Source organism: Rhagoletis pomonella, unplaced genomic scaffold (assembly GCF_013731165.1).
Source record: "Rhagoletis pomonella isolate Grant_MI unplaced genomic scaffold, Rhpom_1.0 Rhpom_scaffold_00010, whole genome shotgun sequence".
Lineage (NCBI taxonomy): Eukaryota > Metazoa > Arthropoda > Insecta > Diptera > Tephritidae > Rhagoletis > Rhagoletis pomonella.
Window position 1 is genome coordinate 18,243,440 of NW_023458564.1, and position 13,782 is coordinate 18,257,221.

At 34.5% G+C, this 13,782-nt stretch overlaps 1 protein-coding gene across 1 annotated transcript; it reads left to right on the forward strand.

The window, feature by feature from the left end:
• Nucleotides 1-40: 40 nt before the first annotated feature.
• Nucleotides 41-11,993, forward strand: LOC118746420 (N-acetylgalactosaminyltransferase 6-like). Its single transcript, XM_036480271.1, has 2 exons — nucleotides 41-102; nucleotides 11,184-11,993. The coding sequence occupies exon 2, from the start codon at nucleotides 11,211-11,213 to the stop codon at nucleotides 11,844-11,846; it is 636 nt and encodes a 211-aa protein (XP_036336164.1). The 5' UTR covers nucleotides 41-102; nucleotides 11,184-11,210; the 3' UTR covers nucleotides 11,847-11,993.
• The last annotated feature ends 1,789 nt before the right edge of the window (nucleotides 11,994-13,782 follow it).

The window sequence follows — 13,782 nt, forward strand, 5'->3', positions numbered from 1 at the left end:
GGTGGAGAGCTTGTGGATGCGCCTTGCTCGAGAGTTGGACATATCTATAGAGGTCCACTAAACCCAAGACCTAGTCCTCGAAAGGGAGATGTGTTACATAAAGTAAGTTTAGTTAGTAGTTGGAAGTTGACGTTTTGACGATTTTATTTATTCAAATTTCCCATACAAAATTTTTCTAATTTTTTTTTATAAAAATATAGTTAATTCAACAGTAAAAATTACAAGATTTTTTTTAACATCATACAGAACTCAGGAAAATTCAAGAAATACTAAGATACTTTCATCGAAATTGTCAATTTTTCAATTGTTTTTTCTTAGACAAATTTTTAGTATGCAGTTTTTTAGCCCATTAAATTTTAATATAATAAGGCGCAAGTATCAATTTTCCTTTTTTTTGGTGCCGAGGGTATTGCGCAAGAACTAAATTTTTTTTATATGAAAGAATATAAGCCAAAGTACAAAACTGCTATTGATTGAACTATATATATTTTTATAAAACAGCTAGCAGAATCGGCGGACTTCGTTCCGCCAAAATTTTTTTTTTTATTGAAACATTTGGTCCAAGCTTTCGCCAGCAATTCACGTTCATGGTCGACAGAAGGCATATCCTCCATTGCCATCTTAAATTACCTGACGAAAGCGTTGCGGCTCGATGGTGAATTGTGCTTGAATCTGTATAGTATAGTTGGTGGCAATTTCCAAACTGGTGAGTATCACTGGTCCACTTTCTGTTTAGTCACCGTAAAGTAAGGACCGAAGTGGTTCTGAGGGTTGATTTAAAGGGGATAATTTGATTTTGATCCCTGGTGCCTCCGAATTGATGATTTTTGGCAATAACTCGGCCCCAGCGCCATCTTTGCCCCTATCGTTACCAATACATATATATCTCGAATATGAGTCAAATCGGATCACAAATGGGCATTCCCATGGTGGCGCACGTGACAGTCGTACGATTTCAATGTGATACAAAAAAGGAATACCATTTGTTTTCTTTAACTTTTTTGGGCCATTGTATAGCACATAATTAGCTCTATATTTAACCGAAAAATGAAATCAATCGAACTGCTTGGTCCTGAAATATATGCATTTAAAGAGAGGTTCGTTACGTGACAAAAAATGGAAGTTGATTTTTTCTTTTCTTACAAAATCGCAAAACTCTGCGAATTGTGTATGGCTATTTTCATAAAACTTATTTTAATATGATTTGGAGCAATTGTAGTTGTTTTTAGAGTTTTTTGAATTAATGCAAATTGTTTCAATTCTCTTTTACAACCCCAAGTGTGAAACGTGACGTGACGGTCCTAGCTAAATAAATGGATGAATTATAACGAAAAATCTCATATCTGAACAATCAGTTGTATGGGAGCTATAGGTTATAGTTATCCGATCTTTTTAATTTTCACTGTAAGTTTTCTGTTGATAATTATTGAAAACATTGCGGAATTTCCTGTTCCCAGCTATATAAATGGAGGAGTTATAACGGAAAATTTTATATCTGAACAATCAGTTGTATGGGAGCTATAGGTTATAGTGACCCGATCTTTGTAATTTTCACTGTAAGCATTCTGTTGATAATGGGTGCAAGTGCTGCAAAATTTCATGTTCGTAGCTGCATAAATGGAGAAGTTATAACGAAAAATCTCATATCTGAACAATCAGTTGTATGGGAGCTATATGTTATAGCGGTCCGATTCTTCCGGTTCCGACAAATGATTAATACATTATAAAAATACACCCACCTACCAAATTTGATCCGGATATCTCGAAAACTGAGAGACTAGATTGCATACAAACAGACAGACAGACGGACAGACGGACAGACGGACATGGATAAATCAACTCAGCTCGACGTTCTGATCATATAAGTATACATTTTAATGGGTCTATCTCTTTTTGTTCTGGTACTTACAAACATCGGACCAAAGTTATAATACCATTTCATGCTCATGAAAGGTATAAAAAACACTATATTCTGGGTGTATATATTTACAGATAAGTAAAAGTTTCAATATATTTGGAAAGCGCCACGCCTTCTTTTCCAGTAGCCCAAAAATCTCTACACAAATTTCCAGGACACTACCACAAATACTTCCAGAGATATTCGGTATAGAGATGGGCACGTGACTAAATATTTGGTCCCGATCCCGCCCACCCCGAAATTCAATTTTTAAGACCCGAACCCGTCCATCCCGACGTTTTTTAGAATTGTACCGCGGGTCCCGTGGGTCCCGAAATCTATCACTAATTCACATGTCTTTCAAATTAATTTTAAATAACAAAAAAACTAATGAAAGACGTGGCATCTTCCGATTATTTTGTTTTGCTTTGCTGTTCGTTTTCGTCCCGATAAAACAAAAAAGGTGCATATTTCACACATCGTTTCTAATACTATGTCTCCATTGTGAGATTTCATGGAGATTTAGCCCTCTGACGAGATTTGACGTTAAATCTTTTGAGATTTATCATATAAAATTAAATCTCGAAAGGCAGTAGATTTAAGTTAAATTTTCGTCAAATCTTCAATAATATTGATCAATAAGTACAATTTGTTGGATGTGGCAACCACAAATTCACATGCCATAAGTCAAATGACATTTGTGTTTTCAATATACAGTTGAGGACATTGAAATCTAGCCTATCATAAAAACATGAATTTTCGTATTTTTAGGGATTTTTATATTTTTTTGTTAGTTTGGGAGGAAAATTGGTAATACATATTTACATAACTTTGGTTGTAATAAATTAAGAAATTATTATTTTAAAAACTAAAAATGTAGAAGAAATATTTTATAGTAATATCATGCAGAGTCTTCTCCGCTTTCTATAAGTCATTTACGCGCTGCGACAAAAAATTTATAAATTTCGGTAATGGTTCTGCTTCGATAACATTGCACCGAACATCCTCTAGAACTCAGTTCGTATTCATGATATGCCAAAGGCCCACGATTGGATTTTCGGTTCCCTCCTATGAATAAGAGAGTTCTACAAACATTTTTCTTTCCGCAAATGTTTTTTACCGTTTTGATAATTTTTCTTAAATTCGGGAAAATGATTCGGAATATGGTACCATTCTTTACACTTTCCAAACTATATATTATACATACATATTTATCACGAATAAGAAGCCAATAATATTCAGAATTCATATAATGAATTTCCGCTTGGTACCTTCCTTTTACCTGTCTGTATATCAATGTCCGCAACTGTGTTTGTAAAATCATACATAAGCAAACGTCAAATATTTAAAAATGTGAACGTCAAACATATTTCGTAATGGTAATGGAGACGGTTGTGATTTAGCAACTGGATTTATTAAATCTTAATGGATAAATCTCTCAATGGAGACATAGTATAAGGAAGGTTGCGGTTTTATCGGTAGTGTCGGGAAAGGATTTTGGTCCCGTCCCGCACGCAAAATTTTACAGACCTTACCGATACCGCCTATCCCGGCCAATTTGAAATCAGTACCGTAGGTCCCGCGGGTTCCGTGATGCCACGCTCTTTTAATATATCGATAGTCTGCAGTAGGTGACTAAAATTAAACAAAAAATCGATACAGCCGTTCGCGAGATCACCTCTTATAAAAAGAAGGAGCTCCTCTCTATATAATTAGTGTAGGTCACACAGGGAAACACCGATTTTGATGCGGAAAATGTTAAAGCTGTTTTTAACGGATTTGTAATCAGCACAAAAAATCTGTCAAAAATATTGTCAACATTTGCTGCATATTGTTAAATAACCAATACCCGCATGTTTGCGGCGCCTTCAAACACCTTTCGAACTGCGCATATCTATAATACGGGTATCGGATTTCAAGCAAATTGGACCATTAACAAGATTTTTTGGAATAGATCGGTTACTGGTCCACTTAAGGGGAAAAAATGGATCCTGTATGCTAATCTAAGCAAAAGGCTACCTACGCACCACATTTCAAGCAAATCGGAACATAAACAGGTTTTTTTCGAATAGATTGGTCCCTGGTCCACTTCCCGGGGAAAAATATCCTATTTGTTATATAGATCGGTCCCTGGCCCACTTAACGGAAAAATTGATCCTATCGAAAAAATTAAAACTTTGTGCACTCCTCCTTCTAAACACCTTTCCAGGTGTACCAGCAGCAACCATTCGAATTGGTAATGAAACATAGGAGAAAATTGTTCCCAATTGATTCATGTTCACAATGAATTTCACAATTATCCGAAATTTTCCAAGCTTCACAACAAATTTGCCACCCTTACATCGTCCAAAATCATAAAATCGTGCGATAAAATGCAAAATTTCGTCGAAATACAATTAAAAATTTTCGCGTTCTTACGGATTTTTACGAGTTTTCCACTTAGAATTTTCTATTTTCCCATTCGAAAGACTTTCAGAAGGAATTGCACACAAGATTCCATACAAAAAATCAATTTTCGATTTTTCCGATTTCCCGGCATTCCCGGAGGGTTTTCCCAAAATTTTCTTTCGTAAAAACTTTCTCTTCGCAATTAAGAACAACTAAGAAAAATGCTTAGCCAAATCGGCCCAACCGTTCTCAATTGATGAATTACTATACACTTTTCACACCATTTTTATATATGTACATATGTATGTATGTATATAGATTTTTGTTTTAATAAAAGAATGGCGTTTTTGTAAGCCATTTGATGGTTTTATTAAGTGTACCCAACGGGGCCAGAAGCGCTCCATTAGTGCTATTGGAGCACTCCATATTCAGCAGTGAGCGCTCCCTTTCTAATTTCATACTTCATTGTATTTTAACATTGGGTGTCATTAGAAAGTAGCGCTCCCTTGCTGCTCCCAAATAAGCCCTTGGTGAACGTTTCAACTAAAGCATTTAAAAAGCAATGCATGCTAATTTCAATTTTTATATTACAGTTTTGTTTTAATAAATAATGGTTTTTGTAAGTCGGTTGAAGGATTTATTAAGTGTACTTATTGTTTTTCTTTTCAATGTGGTATACATACGAAAATACATATGCACATACATACATACATGTTTGGACATAAATTAACTATTTTTCAAAAGAAAATATTTTATGTTATTACTCAGAATGATATTTATTTCTGAGCATTGTTAGAAATTTAAAAATTTAGTTTTTACTTTGCTTTTGTACTGCTCCGTACTTGCTCCTTTGGGGAGCAGCTAACTTTCAGTCCTATTGGGTACGTACATTAATTGTGGGAAATAGAAAATCGATAAGCAAAAAAGGGAATAAAAAAATTAGTAGAAGTAATGAGTGGATGTAATAACTAACGAATTAAGGTGAGTGAGTTAATACAACAAATTACCAAAAAAAAGTGAAACTAATTCGAAGAAAAAACGTTTACCGAAATTCACACAAACTAACCTATTCATAAAAAGCCGTAAATTTAAAAAATTTTAAACCCCAAGCTGACAAATCTCCTTATATCGTAAATTTGGAACCCTTTTGCTCTCGCTACCGCTTCCAGTAGCGACGCCGCTGGGTTGGTGGTGACTGGATGACGCTCACACCGATTCGCGGACAGATTCGCTTCAGAACAGTGATGAAAAAGTAGGTACAATTTTAGCTGCCCAAAGGTAGATTAGGTACAATCACTAGATTTTAGGTACAATCTTTTGATCAGATGAATTTTTATTCTATTTTTTTTTCTTTTTCCTTTACTGTGATATTTACTTGTCGGCATAGGAAAAAGTGGGGAAAAGTGGTTAAAGGGAAGAAATTAACAAAATCATATTATGTATTCTCTTAAATATTTTACATTGCATTTAGAACAGCCACTACGAAAAATTAACACTTTACTTAGCTATCTTAAGATTCGCAATTTTTGTTATATTTTTTATATTCGAAATTGGAATTAATTTCTTCCATAAAACGTCATTGCGCCCTAGATTAGGGTTGTCAATTATAAATATAAGTATCTTTCAGTAATTTGCACGAAAAAATGTGTATTAAAATGGATGAACTTTATACTTATACTTCTTTAAAGTAAAAGGTCATTGTGAGTTCATAATCAAAAACTGAGAAGGAATTAACAAATTTACTTAAAATTATTTCATTTCTACTCTCTATTCCAACAATCTCGACATTCACAGGAAGAAATTTTCCATCACTTAAAAATCGTTTTTACTTTTTCTTTTAAATAAAATACTATATATATTTACTAATGTTGGCAACCCTACCCTAGACCGATGTACTCCCCTCTCGAATGACGGTGTGAAATCTACAAACGATCTACCTTTGTAATTGTTGGAATGCATTTTTGAATCTATTGAAGCCATAAAAGCAAAAGCCCCCGCATAAGGCGCCCATACCATGGGTCTAGGAATTATTAAAATTCCATATTTTCTGTAGTTGAGGGCTTCAAATTGAGGCAATAACTATCTGACCAATATTCCCTATTTGATTAGTGGAATATATTTAAACTGCTTTCGAATATACTTACGGCAATAATCTATAGACTTCCTGCAGCTATTAAAGGGAATCGGATAAATTAGCAGACTTTTCCTCTTGTTTTATAAAAAAGCTGGAAAATAGTAAACTTCGCAAAGTGTGTTTTTGGTCTATTTCGCCAATATTTTTCAGTAGTCAAAATTAGGCAAAAACAAAGCTTCTCCAATTCCCATTAGACTATACTCTAGATGTAGATATAAGCTCAGTTAAAAAAATCTAATCTAGTTTAAAGTACATCCTCCTTTTGTATTCATATACTACATACGAATGATGTAACTTTTTTAGGTAGCATCTGTCTCATTTCGGTGCATTTATTTTATGATATTTGGTACAATCTGAAATTTCCATTTTTCATGCCTGCCTCAGAAACCAAATTAGTGATGGATTATTAATAAAAACAGTGGTAGATCTCTAACAAAGTGTGGTAGAGTATTTGTAAACTTTTTATACGCCGAATTAGACTTCCTTTAAGCCGCATAGTCCTAACCGCAAAAATAACGTAAGCGATATTTTTTTTTTAAATTTAAGGCGCAAATGCTCTTAGAGCACCTTCGCCTTTTCATTGCCCATTTCTCTTTTCGCGTTTGATTCTAAAATAAAGGCAAACGGTGAGAAAATGTTGTGTCCGTTTCTTAAAATGTCACACTTTTGTAAATCAAAAAACGCACATTATCTGCTCTTTGAAGCTTTGTCAGGGGAGATGGTTACCCCGAAAATCAGATAAAACGATAATATTATGAAACGCGTGAGCTGGACATGGAGAAGAAGGCAAAGACATACCCTTTACAGGGTTGAGTGTAACATCAAACACATTTTGCACTGGGAAAGGCAACATTTTTTGGAAGAAACGAAACCACCGTAAATAATATCGCAATTTAAACACACTGAAAATTCACTGCACTCGTTCAACTTTTGCTTTCTGTGGAAATGTATCGCCAGGAAAATCGACTCGTGTAATTGTAGATTTAGACTGGTTTTCACTATGTCATATTTTGTTAACAAATTTTGACAGCATATTTTGACACAACTTTATCTCCTTTTCCCATACCTTTCCCAAGTATATTATGGGCCAACAGCATAACAGATAGTCAATTTAACAGCACATGTACACGACTGAAAGACTATTCTGATATAAGTCGATCGATAAACCGTTTTCTAGTTGCATTTGACAACGTGTTTTCACTTATTTGTCGACAAATGCCACTAAATTTGACTAAGTGAAAACCAGCAATTATCCTTCATGTACGCAATAGAAATTTTGAAATGTTTGGCAGCACCTTCAGCTCTTGAACTAAAAACAATATTCTGACTTTTAAATTCATATTCAGGAGAAAATTTCCTGTTCAACTTTTATGAAAGCAACATTTCGGTGAATTAGGTTAATAATTTTATTTCAGTAAAATTGTGGTAGATTTTTTAAATATGTGGTAGTTGTGGTAGAAGCGAAAAATGACCGAAAATGTGGTAGATCTACCACAATTGTGGCAAAGTGACAGCACTGTTCGCGGTTTCGTTAGGTGCTCTTCTCCATTCAGCACGCTCCCTGGTGATCAGATATTTTCCGACGTTTCTTCTTACTTTTAACCACATACCCTATATGTACCTATGCCCATGTGGCCGTTGACCCTGTTCCAGTTTTGGTGACAATCAACTGCTCGTCGGGATTAATATTGGTGCGTCTTCCTGGCGGTTTATTCCAACTGTCGATTGCTTGCACGATTGAGAGAAATATAGATTGCGCTCATCGCGGTACCGCTAGTTATATGTCCAATAATTTCGGGCTAATGTGTCTGAATGGGTGACGCGATCAAAAAAATTTTACACACACTTGTAGTCAAGGCTCTACACTTTATTGTAAAGCTTAATTTTGTAATTTTGTTGCGGCTGAAAACAACAAAGCTTCTGGGGCTAACTATTGCTAAATTGTCAGATTATTTCCAAGAAAGGAAAAAAAATCTTCAAGAAGACGAGGTATTGCTTCAGTGTAACTTCTCTGAAAACTACATATGCTTATGCTGTACAAGGTTTTCATTATAATAATGATCAGTGCACAGTTCGTCCTGCAATTTTCTACTACAAAGAAAAAAATGATGAACTAAAGCACTATAGTATTATATTACTGTCAGAGTGTACTATCGATAGTTCGGATAATTTTAAAATGCACTGATAAAGCTATTTGTATAAACTTTTTAGTTTCACTTAGTTCTCGAAGAATCAGCTAATTTTTGTATAGCGATTTTCAGTAACTTTGTCATTTCTCTCAGATTTTTTATATATTTTGAACCGATCATATAAAAACGCAAAAATTCCCAATTGTAGAAAAACAAATCGCTTGTAAATGTAAAGAAAACTGTATATATTACAAAAAACTTTCATCAGTTCAACTCCGGCTACGCCACAGTATTTTTGAATTCATTCCAAAATTTACGGAAAAGCCCATATTTCAAGCGTATGCTACAAGAACCAAAATCATTGTACAAATAGCCGAACCGTACCCCGACTTCTACATTATTATTTATCCATTCAAAGTATCGAAAGGAAATACAAGAAACCCCCTTATTTGACTAACCCTGGCCTATATCAATAGTTTCTTCGATCGATGCAGAATCACTAACACCATAGTATAGTTCCAAAAAGATATTCAAACTAGTTTTTTCAAATTTAATTACACCCGATTTACATGATTCAAGTACTTTAAAGCAATTCTGGTATATTCTCGTTTGTGTTTTATATTTGCTTTTGCACCCTTCAATTTTGTTGAATTCAAGTTTTTGATTCTTTAAATGTGAACCAACGAAAATGTCAAAAGCAAAGCAACCTCTCTCAACCCCTCTCTTGCACTAGCAAGCAGAATTGAATTCAATAATTGAACCGTGCAAAACCCGGTAATAGGTAAAAAATAGTGATGTGTAATCAAAAAAATGTTGCCAAATTCCCAGTTTCAAAAATAAAAACATGCGTACTAAATAGTTTATATAATATAATCAATATGTATATTTCCTCAAATAAAGGCTATCGATAGTTGCCAACGTCCATTCGATATTGCAAAAAAATAGAACTATTCGATATTATCGATAGTACCTTCGATAGTTTTACAGCTCTATTCTACAGCAAACAGTATTTCCAGAAATTAAAAACATATGCCCAATACCAGACAACAGCATGAAAGAGCTAAGGGTTCACTTTCTAAACGATTTTCTGTAGCACAATCTTCAAGCACAAAATTCAAGTAGCACACTCGTTATAGTTACATCAGAGAAAAGGCTAGAAATATTCAGGTACTCAAATGCACCCGCACCACTCTCAGTTGTACAATATTAGACATATAACGTACAATAAAATTGGAAAAAAAAATAACAACGCTAAAAATATTTCTAACTCAAACACACCGGGCTTCTGGGGCTTTTACTATGTAGATATAAGACTTGAACTAATCACGCTAATTAATAATCAATTAATTAAAATAGCTGGTAACTGTTTTAACAAACTGAATTACTAATTTATGTACGCATTTACTGATATGACGTCTTCTAAGGGCCGCAGCATTTACGTAATACTGAATTTACATTTATCATGGAAAAGTCAAAATCGAACATACTTGTGGACATGGCGTATGACTTACCTAGACGAGATTAAAATGCTACTCATACGCCATGTACTTGCTTTCAATTTTAACTGTTCCGTAAATAAATGGTACATCCAATATGGATCCACCATTTTGAATTTTTTAAATTTGATTTCAGATTCATAATCAGCGACTTAAAAACCCCCAACTGTAAAATTTAAACGAATCCAATAGATCCTGATTTTTTCATCCGCCATATTGGGTCCGCCATTTGTAATTTTTCCAATCTTATTTCTGATTCGTAATCAGCGATCCATATGCCCCCCGCGTAATGAATTCTAAGTGAATACAATAAACTTTGTAAAAATCTTCCGCGATGTACGCAATTTTTCCAAAGAGCAGCAGCGAGTTTTTGATTTAACGGACGCAATGGTGTATGGATAGTGAGTAACTTGCCGCATAAGCATCGTTGACGCTGACACTTAGGTGACGGTGTACGTGACGCAATGGACGTTGTACTTTCGCTTTAAAACAAGTTAAATGAAATATTAAAATACGTGTGCCGAACGAAAGAGTTTTAAGGAAACTTTAGTTTGAAAAAATTTGTATAAGGGTTGCCACCTGTTCGAAAAAATGTCTATCCGGATTTGTATGAAACATTTGTAATATTTATTTAGGTTTTCTGTTTAAAAAATCATATAAAATTTTGGCGTTTTAATGCCATACGGGTTCACTAGTACCTATTTATTTCGTTTAGCTATGCAATAGCAAGAATGCAACATATGTATTTAAAATTCCGTCACATTTTTCTTTTTATTGTGAATTAAAGGCTATCAAATAATTATTTTAAACTCAAAGTCCTTTTGAGAAGAAACCCTTACGTGCTTATGAAAAATTAAAAACGCCGATTTCTCACAACTAAGAATAGAACAAAATGTTTTATTTTGGTGCATTGGTGGAAAATATAAAAATTGAAACCGTAAGTTCTTTAGAAGTCAAACGATTGGTATCATGCATACATATTTAATTGGCGAGCGGGACAATAATTTCCCGATCACATGATTGGACTACCGATTTACACCAAGTTTTCAGCAAATGCTCAAACGTCTGATTCAGCCGTTAGGCGATTTTTATTTATTTGCAACTAACTTTTTAAACAGTTTTCATTTTATTTCTTATAGAACTACAAGCGTGTGGCTGAGGTATGGATGGACGAGTACAAATCGTATTTATACGAACACGGGAAAGGATTTTACGAGGTGATTGATCCAGGTGATTTGAGTAAACAAAAAGCTATTCGCGAAAAACTCCACTGCAAGTCGTTTAAATGGTTTATTGAGAACGTAGCATTCGACCTGATACGGGCCTATCCGCCGGTAGAGCCACCTGATTTTGCATATGGTGCCATACAAAGCGACGCCGAACCAGCACTTTGCATCGATACCTTAAACAAACCCCGGCATTCGAAAATTGGACTTTATCCCTGTGCAGAAAATCTTAAACAGCCGCAAATAAATCAAAATTGGGCTATAAGCTGGCGCAAGGACTTGCGTTTGCGTCGAAAAAGATATTGCTTCGATGTACAACAACAACCCCCGAATGCATCCATATGGCTGTGGGAATGCCACGGCCAGGGAGGAAACCAATTTTGGTTTTATGACCGTCATCACAAATGGCTTATTGCGGGAAAGCACAATAATCATTGCTTGGAGGCCGAACCTAAGAGTCGAACTATTTACATTAACCGATGTGACTCGGAAAATCCTTACATGAAATGGAGCTTTGGTAATGTAAATGATACGGCATTGGACATGTTTTTTCAACAGGAACCGAAATATTTTTGATAGAATTTTTCTCTGAATGACTCTCATGTAGTTTTCAAGGACCGATAAAATGTTGTCCAACAAATCATTGAATAGAGTATTAAATGTAGATATAGATAAAAAAAAAATATTTGCGTAAAAATCAATTTTCATAGAGTAAACAGAGTTTTACGAAAGAAAAGTTCACGTTTTACACATTTCCTGAAAATGAAATGGAAGGTAAGTATATTTCATCCGATTTTTGTGTAACAAGGAGAAAAATAACAGATGGACCTTTTTTTTAGAAAATAAAATAATTAAAACTAATTTAAAAAAATAAATAGTAAAAACTTATAATTATGTCGGGTACCTAGGGTAAAATTCGTGTTGAATTAAATGTTATTATAATCTGAAATACAAAATTTGAAGCCATAATTATTTATGTTTATATTATAATCATATAATATATCGTGGTGGGGAACGCAAGCACAGATTGAAGGTTACACATGTGGTTTGCAAAGTTAATTATTTAATTAATTGTTCGAGGAATCTTGCCCTGTTCTGTTAGCCCTATGTAACTATAATGCCATTCGCAAGTTAGTTTATATTAGAGATGCCAGATCGAAATAATAGAAAATTGATCTTAGAATCGATTCGAAACGAAATCAATTATATAAATATGCAATCATGTTTCCTTTACACCCCTTTTACGGCTAAACTGTACTTCTAAGGTATAAACAATTATATATCATTAGAAAGGTATTTTGATGCTGATGTGCAGGCAATTTTTAAAATTTCAAATTAGTTTAAAATAGAGCGAAAAAATCAATTCAAAAGTCACACCAATACCAATGCCATACATGTACATGGTTGGGGCGGAAATGCCTCCTAAATGTATGCTTTAATATTGATAGTGAATTAAAGAAACGTGCTAAGCAGCAGTGCAGGAATAAGATGTATGTATGTATGTACATGAATAGATTAGCCTCAAACAAGGATGAAGATAATTTGAGTATGGAGAAGAAGAAAGGGATAAATACAGAAATTAAAATAAAAGTAAAGAAACCTAAATATAAAGACAAAGGGGAAAGAAAATTTAAATACCTAACCTAATAACAATGGTGGGGGTGAATATGTAAATGAAGAAAAGAATGGCCATATTTAGATCAGGATAAAGGAAAGGATAAAGATGAAGAAGAAGATGAAGACCAAGACGAGGAAGAAGATGAAGATGAATATGAAGATAAGGGTAAAGATAACTTATCTTAACTTAACCCCTTAACTTAACTTAACTCACCTCAACTCATCTCACCACCGCTTAAAAACTTACTCCACCTGAGTTCGCTACACATTAATTCACCACACCTTAACTCCCCAAACCTAAATCCACCACTACTTCACTCCCCAGACCTAAATTCACCACACCTTAATTCACCACACCTAAATCCACCACACTTTAATTCACCACACCTTAACTCACCACACCCCAACTTTCTCACCACATCTTAACTCACCACACCTTAATCCACCACACCTTAATTCACCACACCTCAACTTTCTCACCACACCTTAACTCACCACACCTTAATTCACTACACCTCAACTCACCACAACTAAATTCACCACACCTCTTAAGACCACCACACCTGAATTCATAACACCGTAGCTCTCACACCCAATTCCACCACACTGCAACTCACCACACCCAATTTCAACACATGACATGATATCACTAAAGAAACAATGTAAAGAAAGAGAGGAAGGAAAATTTAACTACCTAACCTAATAACAATGGTGGAGGTAAATACGTAAATGGAGAAAAGAATGAAGATATAGATCAGGATAAAGGAAAAGATAAATATGAAGACGAAGGTGAATATGAAGATGAAGATGAAGATGAAGATGAAGATGAGGATGAAGATGAAGATGACGATGAAGATGAAGATGAAGATGAAGATGAAGATGAAGATGAAGATGA